Source organism: Mercenaria mercenaria, chromosome 13 (genome assembly GCF_021730395.1).
Source record: "Mercenaria mercenaria strain notata chromosome 13, MADL_Memer_1, whole genome shotgun sequence".
NCBI classification, from domain to species: domain Eukaryota; kingdom Metazoa; phylum Mollusca; class Bivalvia; order Venerida; family Veneridae; genus Mercenaria; species Mercenaria mercenaria.
The window spans coordinates 16,772,342-16,790,448 of NC_069373.1; the positions used below are offsets into that span (position 1 = coordinate 16,772,342).

Here is an 18,107-nt window from a genome sequence, read left to right on the forward strand (position 1 = left end):
TGAACTCCATTTTGAGCTACAGAGAACTCTTTGTCTTCACTTTGATGCAGTTAGCATAAAAGTTGAAATAATGAGGCCATCTACTTCCATTATTGTACTCCATTTGTCGCTGTTGGCTGCCACCATTTGGTAAAATTTTTGTATGTAAGCTAGTATCTCAGTAAGTATTAACAAGAATAGATTTAAACTTTACACACTGACTGCAAGGACTTGGCATGCACTGCACAAGTTCTATAACTATTTTTATCACATGTTTGATGTCACGGGAGTGTAATAAAGCCATTACGTAATAGTGTAATAAAGCTTTGATGTAGACGTTGTTTAAAGTATCGGAGACGTTGGTCAAATTGACTTGTTTATAATAGTCAAAGAAAGTATATTTTTTATGTTTCGGCTGGAAAAGCTTACATTTGATAAAAAGAATATTACATTTGTGACTTTCCACATTGAATTTATTAAACTTGTTGGATAAAATTGATAAAATGCTTGGCAGAGCCTCACATTTTATTTTATTCACCTGGTTTTATAAATTCAGTATGAAAAGACACTCGTGTAGTATCCTCTATATGCCCATTTTTTGATGTAGCAATATTTGATTGTTTTCGTAGGAAAGCATATTTCTCCGCAACCACTTGTTGATGGAAAATTCATACATTTAAAAAATGGCTGATGGCCGAGTGGTTAAGGTCGCTGACTAAATCACTTGCCCCTCGTCGATGTGGGTTCGAGCCTCACTCGGGGCGTTGAATTCTTCATGTGAGGAAGCTATCCAGCTGGTTTACGGAAGGTCGGTGGTTCTACCCAGGTGCCAGCTCATGATGTAATAATGCACGGAGGGGCACCTGGGGTCTTCCTCCACCATTAAAGCTGGAAAGTCGCCATATGACCTATCATGTGTCGGTGCGACGTTAAATCCCAAAAAAAAAAAAAAAAAAAGAAAAAAGAAATACACCGGTTCAATCACTATATGTTTTGTTGCTTCTTAAAATTATGCCACTTTCTTTGACTTAACATTTTTTGGGTCAGTGTTTTCATTTTTTAAACTTTTTATCTTGACGAGGTTTTGAATAATCAAGCATTGCTGTCCTCCAACAACTCTTGTTTAAATTCTATTTTTAGCATCAACAACAAGTTACAGCAACCAGAGTCTGCAGCTGGGGTACTCGAGTATGCCATGAAACATCACAGAGCTGATCTTGTATGTACTGTGTTTATTGTGAAATCAGTTCATTTTGTTGGCATTAACTATCTTGGTTTCGGTTGAAATGGCTGTTTCGATGGGGCTTGGATTTTGTGGTTTTTGAATTCTAAAATTTTAATACATGTAAATGGGAGTTTTCATTGTTTGTGGATTGTCACAACTTTGACATCCATGCATGGTTAATTCCTCGTAAATATTAATGAATAAACATAAAAGCGCATTTCAGAAGAATTTCTTTACATAGACATCAAATTATAAACTACAACTTAAAATTTGACTGCTACTTTTTCCTACTTTGCCTACTTTTTAGGTCTGTTCCTACATTTTTCCTACTTTTTTTGAAAAAACTCCTACTATTCCTACTTTTTGTACCCCACAAGAACGAAGTTGTAAGTGGGGGTATACTGGTTTCAGGTCATCCGTCCGTCTGTACGCAGACAGAACCAGCTTTCCTCATCCCCTTGACAAAGTTTAATGAAACTTTACAAAAGTGATCAGTTACAACAGTAGTTGTGCATTGGTGCATGTTAGGTCTTTTCAGGAAAAAATTCTGCAGAGTTATGGGACTTTGTTTTTATTACTATACTATATACATACACACAATCTTGTGCGCACCATCTCTCCTCATCCCCTTGACACAGTTTAATGAAACTTTATACAAGTGATCAGTAACAACAATAGTAACTGTTGTGCATGGGGCATATAAGGTTCTTTCAGAAAAAAATGCAGAGTTACAGGACTTTGTTTTTTTGTTACTATGCTATATAAATAGACACAATCTTGTGCACACCATCTCTCCTCATCCCCTTGACACAGTTTAATGAAACTTCACAGAAGTGATCAGTAACAACAGTAATTGTGTGCATGTGGCATGTTAGGTTCTTTCTGAAAACAAATTTGCAGAGTTACAGGACGTTGTTTCTTGTTAACATACTATGTACTTACAGTCTGCATATGCAATCTTGTGCACGCCTAGTCTTCTGGGCCCTTGCACACAAGTTAATGAAACTTCACACATGTGATCAGTACCAACCATAGGTGTGCATGATGCATGTTACATTCTTTTAGATAAAAATTCTGCAGAGTTATGGGACTGTGTTTTTTGTTACTATACTGTATACATACAGTCAATATACATACAGTTCACATAATTATGCAATCTTGTGTGCATCAAATTGCAGTATGTTGTCAGTGCATGAGGGGGGAGGGGCGGTGTGTGGGGTACATTCATCACATTTAGTAATAGCTCTTAGTTTTATCTAAAGGAGAAGAAATATGTTAGGAGATGGTGTAAGTCTATTTAGATAATGAATTTTGTTACATAATATAAGGACTGGTGGTGTACTGGTGATGCTCTGGAGACTTTTGACATGCTGCTGTGACCACTTATGCATGCAGAAACCTGCTGTTAGTTTGTTATGTGATTTGAATACTGACCTTGTTATTGAAGCATATTAAGAGGTTTCAGGTAGCTATGTACAATGGGAACTTCAAAGCATCATGAAAATAGATAGACCTTATATGTTTAACAAATAATCAAGGCCTTCGAGTGGTTTATCATCTGATTTACCACGGTTCAGAGTTAAGATCCATAGAAATTGAACCATGAGGGCATTAGCCCGAGTGGTTAAATACTGAAGCATCTGAACGATGAACTGTGATAAATTATAATGATAAATTACAAGAAGGCCTTGATTGTTTTCATTCTGACATTTTCATTGATATATTTCGTACCTGTATTTCAAAATTTTCCAGGGGTTAAGCCCGCTGACCCTCCTAAAATGACTGGGATACCTCCTCCTACACTTAAAGATGTAGACAAAAAAATGCACCAGAGACCCACCATTTCATGCCTGTATTTCAAAATTTCCAAGGGAGAGCCCCCTGACCCCCCTAAAATGTCTGGGATTCCTCCTCCCATACCTCAAAATTTAGACAAAAAAATGCACCACAGCCCAATCTGACTAAAGTACTTGATCTTCTAAACGAAGATCTGAGAACGACCCATTCACATTCGTCTTCTGTATATTTTGGATTTCCAATATTGCTATTTTTATTTTCGCAAATCTATTTTCGTTTGAACCAATCAGACAACTTGTTTGAATGTCAAAGAGTAAGAAAAATTTGCAGTTAATCCAGGGCTCGAACCCGGGCCTTTCGCTTACAGAGCAAGTGCCCTACCGACTGAGCTAACCGGCTATCTGACATCTTTCGACATAAAAATTGTTGATATCAAAAACCAAGGCTTTTTAAAGCTTGCAGAATGTTGTAAGTTAGCTTTTGATTGGCTAGCGGAAGGGTTGTCAGAACGAGGCCATCAATAGCTCGTTGTCAGATCCTATGCATAGCGTAATAGGAGATGTACTTTAGTCAGATTGCACCACAGCCTACCTTTTCATACCTGTATTTCAAAACTTTCTAAGGGGACAGCCCCCTTATCTCCACCCCTAAAATAAAATGAGAGGAATACCCCATCCAGTAGACAAAAAAATGCACTTGAGGCCACCATTGCATACCTGTATATCAAAAACATTCCGAAGGAGACCCTGCTCATCCCTTCCACCAACATTGACAGAGGCTCGGCTCCCGTACCTACCCCTGTCTGCTCTATGCATCATGCCTGTGATGCTTTTGTTCTAAAACAAATGCCCCTCAATCAAATATTTCTGGATCTGGGCCTGAGTTTGTTCTCATAAGTTCCTACATTTTATCATCAGATTCCTACTTTTTACCTACTTTTTTATGTCAGAGGCTCTAACTTTTCTCCTAGTTTTTCACCAAAGGTCACTTGAAAGCCTGTGCTTCATATTTATATATTTGAAACATTAGGCCTATGTTGTTAATTATAGGAAATATTTCAGCTTGTTACCAAATTAAGGAATGTTTACAGTTTAATGTTTCCTAGAGTGAAACAGTATACCAAGGGTGAACGCAATACTGTTGTAAGTCCTTCTTTATTTAATAGAAGTTACTACAGAATTGCGTTCAGCCCTTGATTATATTGATCAATTGTCATTTCCTAAGAATTTTGTGAAACTTGACTTTTAGCCTGCTGGCTGCAAGTGATTCTGCCTTTGTGACCAGTACATGGTCTGCACTGTTAGCTATTCTGTCAGAAAATTTTCAGTCAACTCCCCTACAAATAACAAATGGTATTGCCCAAATTGAATGATGGACCAGTCCATTTAAGATATTTAGCAGGCTAAAGGTTAAGGCCATGATTTCCGTCTTCCCATTGGCTGCACTACAATCATATCATAGCATTAATTGTGATGCAACTTTATCTGTTCCAACTGTTGCCATTTGCAGTTTTTACATGGAACAGTAAGTATACAACATTATACTAATTTGTTAAGGAGAGGAAAGAAAAAGTATGTGCAAAATATTGTTGGTTGCATAATATCTTATTGGATCCATATGAAACACATCAGTGTATGTGTTGATGCCTTCGCCCATAATATATTTGAGCCATGCCATGAGAAAACCAACATAGTGGGTTTGCGACCAGCATGGATCCAGACCAGCCTGCGCAGTCTGGTCAGGATCCATGCTGTTCGCTAACAGTTTCTCCAATTCCAATAGGCTTGAAAAGCGAACAGCATGGATCCTGACCAGACTGCGCGGATGCGCGGGTTGGTCTGGATCCATGCTGGTCGCAAACCCACTATGTTGGTTTTCTCATGGCACGGCTCATTTCAAACTAAAATGAAAACTATAAAGTCATAAAAACTTAATTTGATAAATACTTATAGCATTTTTAGTCACTTTTATTTCTAAGTACAGTCTGAATAAGTTGTTAAGTTTTAGAAATATCTAAGTAAATAGGAATAATGTCTGTATGAATTTGTCACAGAGAGTAAACACTTTATCGTTAAGTTTGTATTATTCTGATTATCGTTAAGTTTGTATTATTCTGATTATTGATAAGTTTGTATTATTCTGATGAGCAGAAAATCCAGGAGGGCTGGTTTGAGAAGTTGCATGACTGGAACCGAGCATTGTCTGCATACGAGCAGAAACAGGAGCAGACTCCAGACAGTGTAAACTTATTGCTAGGGAGAATGAGATGTCTTGAGGCTTTGGCAGAGTGGAATCAGCTACACCAGCTTGCCTGTGAGAAATGGCCGATGGTCAGTGATGATGTCAGGAGCAAAATGGCGACAATGGCATCTGCTTCTGCATGGGGCCTAGGTATGTATTATACCTTGAAATCACTTACATTCAAACCTGTCTATAAAGATCACTTTTGAGGGGACAAACAGGTTTTTAGCTCACCTGTCACAAAGTGACAAGGTGAGCTTTTGTGATCGCGCGGTGTCCGTCGTCCGTCCGTGCGTCCGTCCGTAAACTTTTGCTTGTGACCACTCTAGAGGTCACATTTTTCATGGGATCTTTATGAAAGTTGGTCAGAATGTTCATCTTGATGATATCTAGGTCAAGTTCGAAACTGGGTCACGTGCCGTCAAAAACTAGGTCAGTAGGTCTAAAAATAGAAAAACCTTGTGACCTCTCTAGAGGCCATAATTTTCAATGGATCTTCATGAAAATTGGTCAGAATGTTCATCTTGATGATATCTAGGTCAAGTTCGAAACTGGGTCACGTGCGGTCAAAAACTAGGTCAGTAGGTCTAAAAATAGAAAAACCTTGTGACCTCTCTAGAGGCCATATATTTCAAAGATCTTCATGAAAGTTGGTCAGAACGTTCACCTTGATGATATCTAGGTCAAGTTCGAAACTGGGTCACGTGCCTTCAAAAACTAGGTCAGTAGGTCAAATAATAGAAAAACCTTGTGACCTCTTTAAAGGCCATATTTTTCATGGGATCTGTATGAAAGTTGGTCTGAATGTTCATCTTGATGATATCTAGGTCAAGTTCGAAACTGGGTCACGTGCCATCAAAAACTAGGTCAGTAGGTCTAAAAATAGAAAAACCTTGTGACCTTTCTAGAGGCCATATATTTCACAAGATCTTCATGAAAATTGGTCAGAACGTTCACCTTGATGATATCTAGGTCAAGTTCGAAACTGGGTCACGTGCCATCAAAAACTAGGTCAGTAGGTCAAATAATAGAAAAACCTTGTGACCTCTCTAAAGGCCATATTTTTCATGGGATCTGTGTGAAAGTTGGTCTGAAAGGTCATCTTGATGATATCTAGGTCAAGTTCGAAACTGGGTCACGTGCGGTTAAAAACTAGGTCAGTAGGTCTAAAAATAGAAAAACCTTGTGACCTCTCTAGAGGCCATATATTTCATGAAATCTTCATGAAAATTTGTCAGAATGTTCACCTTGATGATATCTAAGTCGTGTTCGAAACAGGGTCACGTGCCATCAAAAACTAGGTCAGTAGGTCAAATAATAGAGAAACCTTGAGACCTAACTAGAGGCCATATTTTCCATGGGATCTGTATGAAAGTTTATCTGAATGTTCATCTTGATGATATCTAGGTCAAATTTGAAAGTGGGTCACGTGCCATCAAAAACTAGGTCAGTAGGTCAAATAATAGAAAAACCTTGTGACCTTTCTAAAGGCCATATTTTTCAATGGATCTTCATGAAAGTTGGTCTGAATGTTCATCTTGATGATATCTAGGTCAAATTCGAAACAGGGTCATGTGCCGTCAAAAACTAGGTCAGTAGGTCTAAAAATAGAAAAACCTTGTGACCTCTCTAGAGGCCATACTTGTGAATGGATATTCATAAAAATTGGTCAGAATGTTCACCTTGATGATATCTAAGTCAAGTTCGAAAGTGGGTCACGTGCCTTCAAAAAGTAGGTCAGTAGGTCAAATAATGAAAAAACGTTGTGACCTCTCTAAAGGCCATATTTTTCATGGGATCTGTATGAAAGTTGGTCTGAATGTTTATCTTGATGATATCTAGGTCAAGTTTGAAACATGGTCAACTGCGATCAAAAACTAGGTCAGTAGGTCTTGAAATAGAAAAACCTTGTGACCTCTCTAGAGGCCATACCCTTGAATGGATCTTCATGAAAATTGGTCAGAATGTTCACCTCGATGATATCTAGGTCAAGTTTGAAACCGGGTCACGTGCCTTAAAAAACTAGGTCAATAGGTCAAATAATAGAAAAACCTTGTGACCTCTCTAGAGACCATATTTTTCAATGGATCTTCATGAAAATTGGTCAGAATTTTTATCTTTATAATATCTAGGTCAAGTTCAAAACTGGGTCACATGAGCTGAAAAACTAGGTCACTACGTCAAATAATAGAAAAAACGACGTCATACTCAAAACTGGATCATGTGGGAAGAGGTGAGCGATTCAGGACCATCATGGTCCTCTTGTTGTAATATGTGGGCAGTATTTACTCACAGATTAAAATACCCTGTAAATGTTAAAATAGCAAACAAAACCAGCTGTCTTTAAAGCTCTGTTCAAATGGTTCCGCTTGCTTGCACAGTGGCCACTAGAGCTAAAAATAGAAAAATCTTTGAATGACATCTCCTCCTAAACCTCTGGTCAGATTTTGAAAAGATTATTCAGATTATCCCGATTTGCCTGAAAATATGCATATACTATGTATATAGTAGAAACTTTAAAAATGTTTTTATGTGAAACAGCTGGCCAGATTTTAAAATAATTTTACACAAATAGTCTTTGTGTGACCCCCCACCAAGATTGTTCAAATTATTCTGATTCATTAAAAAATAAAAATGGGGCGTGATCACTTTTCCCTACATTTATATATTGGAAACTTCAAAAATCTTCTAGTATGAAACTGCTGGCCGCATTTTAAAATAAATTCACACAAAGTGGTCCTTGTTTGACCTTTGAAAAAGATTTTTCAAGTTTTTTTGATTCATCAAAAAATATGGTCACCAGAGGGCATTGTCACTTCCCTATATGTAAATAGTGGAAAGTGTAAGAATTTTTTTTTTGTATGAAATCGCTGACCTGATTTTAAATATTTAATTTCACACAAATGGCCCTTGTTTGACCTTCTACCAAGAGTGTTCAAATTTTTATACCCCCACCAAACATGTTTGAGGGGGGTATATAGGAGTCAGTTTTGTCGCGTCCCGTCCCGTCCCGTCACGTCCCGAAATCTATTATCTCAGTTATTACCAAATGGATTTGATTCAAACTTAAAATACATGTTCCACCTTATCACCCACATCATGTGACACAAGGTGCATAACTCTGACACCAAGTTTTCATGAATTATGTCCCCTTTTACTTAGAATTTAAGGTTAATTTTGTTGTATTTTCACTATATCTCAGTTATTACTAAATGGATTTGATTCAAACTTAAAATAGATGTTCCACCTCATCACCCACATCATGTGACACAAGGTGCATAACTCTGACACCATTTTTTTATGAATTATGCCCCTTTTTACTTAGAATTTAAGGTTGATTTTGAAGTATTTTCACTATATCTCAGTTACTACAAAATGGATTTCATTCAAACTTAAAATAGATGTTCCACTTCATCACCCACATCATGTGTCCACATCATGTGACACAAGGTGCATAACTCTGACACTAAGTTTTCATGAATTATTTCTCCTTTTACTTAGAATTTAAGGTTAATTTTGTTGTATTTTCACTATATCTGAGTTATTACTAAATGGATTCGATTCAAACTTAAAATAGTTGTTCCACCTCATCACCCAGATCATGTGACATAAGGTGCTTAACTCTGACATAATTTTTTTTATGAATTATGTCCCCTTTTACTTTAAATTTAAGGTTGATTTTGATGTATTTTCACTATATCTCAGTTATTACAAAATGGATTTGATTCAAACTTAAAATAGATGTTCCACCTCATCACCCACATCATGTGACACAAGGTGCATAACTCTGACACCAATTTTTCATGAATTATGCCCCTTTTTACTTAGAATTTAAGGTTAATTTTTATGTATTTTCACTATATCTCAGTTACTATTGAATGGATTTGATTCAGACTTAAAATAGATGTTCCACCTCATCACCCACATCATGTGACACAAGGTGCATAACTCTGACACTAATTTTTCTTGAATTGTGTCCCCTTTTACCTAGAATTTAAGGTTAATTTTGATGTATTTTCACTATATCTTATTCTGATTGGCTTAGAGCCAGAGGGAAGTAACCTTTTTTTAACTTTTGTACTGAGTTTCTTCCTCTTAAATTCAAGGAATTAGTCTATTTTTAGAAATCCTATTTTTAGATTTTCAATATTTTAGGTATTTTTCTAACTTTTTAATTATAAGTCCTATGTAAAAAGTAAATACATTTTTCTGTGGTAACATGGGTCGGTAAGACATTTTTTTGTATTCACTTTCAGTGTATCTCTAATATTAGAGATTTTTTATATTTACTAGTATTACTATACTAGTATTATACTAATATTACTTATATGTGGAAGCCCAGGATGAAGTACTCCAAAGACTAAGTATTTTTAAGATTTCTTATGGTTGCCATTCTTCTGTGACAAGACCGTATGGTGGGGGTATGAGTCACTCCTGTGACAGTTCTAGTTATGACTTGTCTGAAAACATGGCCACCATGGGGAGTTGTCACTTTTTCCCTATAAGTATATATTTGATTCTTTAAAAATGTTCTTGTCAGAAACAACAGGCCCAATTTTAAAACAATTTCACACAAATGTTTCTTTGATATTTGGCTTGTGATATCATGGTTTGGCTGTCTACCATAATTAATTAAGTTAATGCCCTAGATTCAAAAATGGCCATGCCCATGTGTGTGACAGGTATATAATATAGGCTCTTACAAAAAAACTTTGAATATCTTTTTCTCTGAATCCATTATAGCTAGAGCCTTGATATTTATGTAAACCTAATTCTGTATTTGTACCGTTATGTTATACAAAGACACTTGAAGCCTTTTACACAGGGGAGTGCTTTAGGGTCAATGTCCCTCTGGTTTTTAGCTCGACTATTCATAGAATAGTAGAGCTATTGGACTCGCCCATGCGTCGGCGTCCGCGTCCCAATTTGGTTAACTTTTTGTATGTAAGCTGGTATCTCAGCAACCACTTGAGGGAATGGATTGAAACTTCACACACTTATTCACTGTGATAAACTGACTTACATTGCACAGGTTCCATAACTCTATTTTGCTTTTTTACAAAATTATGCCCCTTTTTTGACTTAGAAATTTTTGGTTAAGGTTTTGTACGTAAGCTGGTATCTCAGCAACCACTTGTGGGAATGGATTGAAACTTCACACACTTATTCACTGTGATAAACTGACTTACATTGCACAGGTTCCATAACTCTATTTTGCTTTTTTACAAAATTATGCCCCTTTTTCGACTTAGAATTTTTTGGTTAAGGTTTTGTATGTAAGCTGGTATCTCAGTACTCACTAATTGGAATGAATTGAAACTTCACACACTTGTTCACTGTCATGATCTGACATACACAAAGCAGGTTCCATAACTCTGTTTTGCTTTTTTACAAAATTATGCCCCTTTTTCGACTTAAAATTTTTTGGTTAAGGTTTTGTATGTAAGCTGGTATCTCAGTATCCACTAATGGGAAAGGATTGAAACTTCACACACTTGTTCACTGTCATGATATGACATGCAGTGCAAAGGGTCAATAACTCAACTTTGCATTTTACAAAATTATGCCCCTTTTTAAATTTAGGAGTTTTGGGTTAGATTCTTATATGTAAGCTGGTATCTCAGTACCCACTAATGGGAATGGATTGAAACTTCACATACTTGTCCACTGTCATGAGCTGATAAGCACTATGCAGGTTCCATAACCCTATTTTGCTTTTTTTAAATATTGCCCCTTTTTCGACTTTCGTATTCATTCAGTCGACAAGGCTGTTGAATAGTCGAGCGTTGCTGTCCTCCGACAGCTCTTATTTTTAATTTCACCAACTTTAGTCAAAGCAGTTTTATACTTTTTAATAAAGAATCTACATCAAAGTATTTTATGTGTAATTATTATAGTTTATTTACATTGTTATCCTTTTTATCATACTTTTTTGGAAATTTGTCAGACCAGTAGAGGAAAGATATGGTTGAAGACAAGCAATGTAATTGCAATCATTTGGTTATATTTACATTCGCCAAATTCTTCTCCATTGAAACTTTCGACGTTCATTTCGTATGAACAGCAAAAGGAAAGGCGCGAAAGTTACGTCATTGCTGCCTAGTGATAACCGACCGCTGTTTTGACGACGTCCGCGTATAGTCAGGGAGAACGTTCCTTGGATGACGTCGCAGTTGTTCCGTCTAGTGAACAGAATGGCTGGGAAGCTGATTTTAATGTTAAATTCTACAAATTATATGCAATCCATGATATTATATAGTTTACAAATGGAAATATAATGTAAATATAAGTAATGGAACTATTTTTTACGATGTTCATGCGAAATGAACAACAGAATAGGATCGGCAAATTAAACATGAATCGCTAATGCGATTCATGGATTTGCCGATCCTATTCTGTCGTTCATTTCACATGAACATTTCGCATGAACACCGAAAAAAATCATTTCATTTCCTAATTATCCAACGATTGTTGTGGTACTGTAGATTTGATACAGTACTATATTACAGTCTTGTCGTTTTATACAGTTAGAGACTGATATTGACGTAGATATTTAATTTGGACCTGCCTAAATGTAATATTCCTTTGAAATTATAGGTCAACAGAACTACAAAATTGACATTAACATGAGTCCACAATGATTATATTACAAGAAAATTTTATGAAAAAGTTTATGAAAATTTTATTTCTGTTAATTTTTAGCTTGACTATTCGAACCTGCACTCTGACCTGCATTTTGGCCAAATTATGCCCCCTTTGGGCTTAGAAAATCCTGGTTAAAGTTTTGCATGCAAGTACATACAGCTATTACTAAAAGGCATATAGATTTGAAACTTATTTTTACATTTTCTAGATCAATGACTAACCTCACTGGGTAAAGTCCCATAACTCTGACATGTATTTTGGGCAAATTATGCCCCCTTTTGGACTTAGAAAATTCCGGTTAAAGTTTTACATGCAAGTTACTATCTCCAAAACTAATGCAGATATTGAATTGAAACTTCACATGTGCCTTCGGGGTTATAAAACTAGTTGATAGCATCAAGTCCCATAACTCTGATATGCATTTTGGTCAAATTATGTCCTCTTTTGAACTTAAAACTCTTTTGATATTTTAAAATTTTGGGTAAATTTTCCAGTTTCTGGGACAATATTTCGAATAGTCGAGCTTGGCTGTCTTAATGGACAGCTCTTGTTTTTCAAGCCTTTATCATCTTTTTGTGGACCTGTATGTTTGTTTATTCAGTATTTATATGCAACACCAAGAGTGAAAAAAAAAAAGAGTATTGAAAGGTCATGTAAGTTATTGTCATCATAATCATGCATAAATTAAATGGATTTAAGAAGTATTGAATTATTAGGATGTTTGATTTTTTTAGGTCAGTGGGACACTATGGAGGAGTACATGTTATTCATACCCCGAACAACATATGACGGAGCATTTTATCGTGCCGTGTTTGCTGTGCACTCTGAGAACTTCCTGCTGGCACAGCAGTGTATTGACAAGTCTCGGGACATACTGGATACGGAGCTAACAGCCATGGCTGGTGAGAGTTACAGCAGGGCTTATGGGGTAAGTTGTCCCAAACTTACTTAGTTTTAAACCTGTTTATTTTACATTTGCCCCATGTGGTTCTGGGATGATTTATGTATGAAAAGAATTGGAACCACTGCCGTACCCTTGCATGATCGTAAGAGGCGACTAATAGGGTCTTAACACCTGGTTTTGCTGTAACTCTGTGATTCCAGCAGGTATGCAAATTTTGATTCCATACCTCATGTTTTTATTTCGATGTAAATGAGATGTGAAACCAAAATTTGTAGTCCTGTTTGGTGCCATATAACCTATACTGTGTTGGTGCACCTTAAAACCCCAATAAATAAATTATCTTACATTTATTATAAGATTTTTTTCAAGTTGTACAGTGTATTTGATTATGCTTGAAACAACTTTCTGGTTTTCTGACCATTTTTATCCCTTGGTAGAGGATAGTGGAAACAAAGGGCTGATTCCCCACTCACAGTGATTCAAACTTGGTAACATTCGAATCAAGAGTCCAGTTTTCTACCTAACCACTGATGCGTATCAATGCATTAAGGTGATAGGTTACTGCTAATTTTATTTAGCATTAGTGGGGGTGCTAAACAGACTTAACAGAACTAAATTGTTGAAGAAAAACTGACGATTTTTGTTTCCCTGCTTTCAGAAATGTGGATTTGTCATAAATTTTGATCAAGCTGAAGCTGTATTCATAAAATCACCTGTAAATTCTCAACAATTGGAATGGGACTGTTGACTTTGATTTCTGTAAAATATAAGTAATATGGATAATTAAGCTACTTAAATTAATTTGAGCCGCGCCATGAGAAAACCAACATAGTGCGTTTGCGACCAGAATGGATCCAGACCAGCCTGCGCATTTGCACAGTCTGGTCAGGATCCATGCTGTTCGCTTTCAAAACCTAGTGCTATTAGAGAAATTGTTAGTGAACAGCATGGATCCTGACCAGACTGCGCGGATGCGCAGGCTGGTCTGGATACATGCTGTTCGCTTTCAAAACTTATGTTGGTTTTCTCATGGCATGGCTTATTTTGACTCTTCTCAGAAAAGGATCAGCACATACAGAGGTCATGAAATTCTAGTGTAAATAAAACATGAGGAAGATTGATCATCTTTTTCTCTTGTAGAATTTGAAGAAGGCTAAATGAAACATGAAAATTCCATATTCAGTTCAATGCATAGACTTTGATTAGCAGGGTCAAACATAGAAGATCAGTTGTTTAGGTCGCTTGCTTAGAATCACTTGCCCCTCTCAAATGTAAGTTCGAGCCTCACTCAGGACGTAGAATTTTTCATGTGAGGAAGAGATCCATCTGGCTTACGGAAGGTGGGTGGTTCTACCCAGCTGCTCACTGATGATGAAATAATGCACGGACAGGCACCTGGGGTCTTCCTCCATCATTAAAGCTGGAAAGTCGCCATATGAACTTTACTTGTGTCGGTGCGGCGTTAAACCCAACAAAAACAAAAACACCATAGCAGATGCTTTTTTAGTGGTCACACAAAACTAAAACTGACAGTAAAAAACTAAAGGCTACTTTTGGATCTTCTGATTTTTCTCTTCTATTGTTTGCTTGGAGGCAGAATAAAAAAAATGAAGCAAAAGGCCCTATCTTTTTTTTATCAGCTGAAGTACTTCAGATACAACAGTATGGTTGAATGAAATTATACTCACAGAACTATATTTGCGTCAAATGTGCAGAACTACCTTAAAACAGATTAGCCATTCTGACTCATGATGGTCATATCCCATGAACTTGTTTTGGTTTGGATAATTTTTATTTTATCTGAATGGCCATCCAGCTGGCTTATGTAAGGTCGGTCAGTCAGTGGATCTACCCAGATGCCTACCCTTGATGAAATAATGCATGGAGGGGCACCTGGGGTCTTCCTCCACCACCACCAAAGGTGGAAAGTCACAATATGACCTATAATTGTGCTGGTGCTGCGTTAAACCCAACAAAAAAAAAATCTTAATATGCTTAAGAGAGCCTTAATGTTTCTGCTGACAGGCAATGGTGAATGTGCAAATGTTGTCGGAGCTAGAGGAGGTGATTCAGTATAAGCTGGTACCGGAACGTAGAGAAGCCATCAAACAAATGTGGTGGGATAGACTTCAGGTACATTATCTTCACATTTGTAGAGGCTTATAGTATGTTTATATTGTGTTTAATTATGTCTCCCACCACACAGTGGTGTGGGAGACATATTGATTTACTCCAGTCTGTGTGTGTGTCTGTCACAAAGCTTGTCCGCACTCTAAGTCGGAACATTTCTCATCCGATTTTCACCAAACTTGAACAAAATGTGTTTGACCATAAGACCTCGGCCAAGTTTGATAACTAGCCAAATCGGTCTTGGAGTTATGGCCCTTGAATTACAAAAATCGGTCTTTTTACTCTTGTCCGCACTCTTATTCGAATATTTCTCGTCCAATCTTCACCAAACTTAAACAAAATGTGTTTGACCATGAGACCTCGGCCAAGTTCAATAACTAGCCAAATCAGTCCAGGCATTTTGGAGTTACGGCCCTTGAATTATCGAAAAATTGGCCTTTTTACTCATGTCCGCACTCTTAATCAAACATTTCTCATCCGATCTTCACCAAACTTGAACAAAATGTGTTTGACCATGAGACCTCAGCCAAGTTCGATAACTAGCCAAATCGGTCCAGGCATTTTAGAGTTACGGCCCTTGAATTACCGAAAAAATCCGTCTGTTTACTCTTGTCAGCTCTCTAAGTCGAACATTTTTCATCCGATCTTCACCAAACTTGAACAAAATGTGTTTGGCCATAAGACCTTACCCAAGTTCGATAACTAGCCAAATCCGCCCAGGCACTTTTGATTTATGGCCCTTGAATTACTGATTGGATCCACTCATCCAGACCGTCTAATTGGATCCACTTGTCTAAAACATCTAGAGAAACTAACATTTTTCATAGAGACAGTTGTGGGAGACATGCGCTTTTCTCAAAAGCATCTCTAGTATATTTTGTTTTGCTCTTTTGTAAGATATCTTACAGAATCTTGTTGTTTTACCTGTTTTATTTTCAGCCGTACTGATTTTCGAATTTACAACTGAGCTTTGAACCAGTCTTGAAAACCAGCTTTGTATTTGTCAAGTCAGACTGTGTTGAGATGAAAATTTGAAGACTGGTTTCCTAACAATGGCTTTATAAATTTGGAGAATTTCACAATTTAGGGGAAGCTCAGTACATTTTAATAAAACAAATTTTGATTCGGCAGGATTTGTAGAAAATTTTGCATTTTTAGCTCACCTGAGCCAAAGGCTCAGAGTGAGCTATTGTGATCGCTCACCGTCTGGCATCCGTCTGTCGTCCATCTCTGTCCACACTTTCCTTTAAACAACATCTCCCTTTAAACCACCAAGCCAATTTTCACAGGGATGATCCTTGGATGCTCTTCTTTAAAATTGTTCAAAGAATTGAATTCAGTACAGAACTCTGGTTGCCATGGCAACCGAAAGGAAAAACTTTAAAAATCTTCTTGTCCAAAACCACAAGGCCTAGGCCTTTGATATTTGGTATGTAGTATCAACTAGTGAGCCTCTACCAAGATTGTTCAAATTATCCCTCTAGGATCAAATATGGCCCCGCCCCGGGGGTCACATGGCTTATATAGACTTATATAGGGAAAAACTTTGAAAATCTTCTTGTCCAAAACCATAAGGCCTAGGGCTTTGATATTTAGTATCTAGCATCATCTAGTGGGCCTCTACAAAGATTGTTCAAATTATCCCCCTAGGATGTAATATGGCCCCGCCCCGGGGGTCACATTGTTTCTATAGACTTATATAGGGAAAAACTTTGAAAATCTTCTTGTCAAAAACAAAAGGGCCTAGGGCTTTGATATTTGGTATGTAGCATCACATAGTGGGCCTCTACCAAGATTGTTCAAATGATCCCATAGGATGAAATATGGCCCCGCCCAAGGGGGGGGGGGGGGGGGGGATCACATGGTTTATATAGACTTGTAAAGGAAAAAAACTTTAAAATCATCTTGTCTGAAACCACAAGGCCTAGGCTTTTGATATTTGGTATGTAGCATTGCCTTGTGGTTCTCTACCAAGATTGTTCAAATTATTCCCCTGGGGAGAAAAGAGGCCCTGCCACGGTTTCCCTAGTTTTACATAGACGTATATAGGAAAAAACTTTAAAAATCTTCTTACCTGAAACTGCAAGGCCTATGCTTTTGATATTTGGTTTGTTGCATTGCCTAGTGGTCTACTACCAAAATTGTTCAAATTATGTCCCTGGGGTGAATGAGGCCCTGCCCTGGGGGTCCCAAGTTTTACATTGGCTTATATAGGAAAAAACTTTAAAAATCTTCTTGTCTGAAAGTTCAAGGCCTATGCCTTTGATATTTTGTATGTATCATTGCCTAGTTAATCTCGAACAAGATTGTTTGAATTATGCCCCTGGGGTGAAAAGAGGCCCCGCCCCAGGGGTCACTTGATATATGAGTTACATAGGAAAAAATACTTCAAAAATTATCAGATCATATTTCCTAGACTTTTTAATTATATTTACCTGATGACCCCAAGTGATAAGGGTCACCCGACTGTGACCTTGACCTACTGACCTACTTTCTTGTTTTTTAAGATACAGCCTTGAAATTTGGATGACATGTACAGTTTTGCACGCTAATCTTAAAACTGACTTTCAGTGACCATGAATATGACCTACTTTCTTGTTTTCGAAGCTTTAGCAAAGAAATTTGTTCAAGCAAGCAACTTAACTCAGGTGAGCGATATAGGGCCATCATAGCCCTCTTGTTATATGCTTACTTTTGAAACAATGGGATTGTTATATTTTCACCTTTTACGGGTTTTCTTCATTGGAAAATAAAAAAACTCCTGTAGATTATTTGGGATAAGATAATAAGTTTGATTAATTACACAGGGTTGTCAACGGGTGGCTGAAGATTGGCAGAGGATCATACAGGTTCGATCACTAGTTGTCTCTCCCCAAGAGGACATCAAAACCTGGCTCAAGTACTCCAGTCTCTGTCGTAAAAATGGAAGATTGGTGAGCAAATTTTGTGGTCACATATTTATAGTAAAATGCTGTTTTACAGGGCAGATTTTGTCTAGAGACATGCAAAGTACTAAACTCATATAAGGTAAATATAAGTGAATTTCAGCGGTCAGGAAGTAAACTGACTTGAAGAAGAAATGAAATTTGTTGATTTACTTACCAAAAAAATGGCATTGTTTGTTGTTAAATTCTTTTTAATGTATTAGTACTCAGAGGTATAAAAAAAGTACTATCATTCCAAGCA

The 18,107-nt window shown here is 37.1% G+C and overlaps 1 protein-coding gene across 1 annotated transcript in view; it reads left to right on the forward strand.

Annotated features, from left to right (window-relative positions):
* The window catches only part of LOC123529605 (serine/threonine-protein kinase mTOR-like), a 106,770-nt gene that overhangs the window by 57,753 nt on the left and 30,910 nt on the right, over positions 1-18,107 (forward strand). The window contains exons 26-30 of the mRNA XM_053520765.1: positions 1,120-1,198; positions 5,152-5,392; positions 12,622-12,815; positions 14,817-14,924; positions 17,729-17,854. Coding sequence (XP_053376740.1) covers positions 1,120-1,198; positions 5,152-5,392; positions 12,622-12,815; positions 14,817-14,924; positions 17,729-17,854 — 748 coding nt within the window. The remainder of the gene's footprint in view (positions 1-1,119; positions 1,199-5,151; positions 5,393-12,621; positions 12,816-14,816; positions 14,925-17,728; positions 17,855-18,107) is intronic.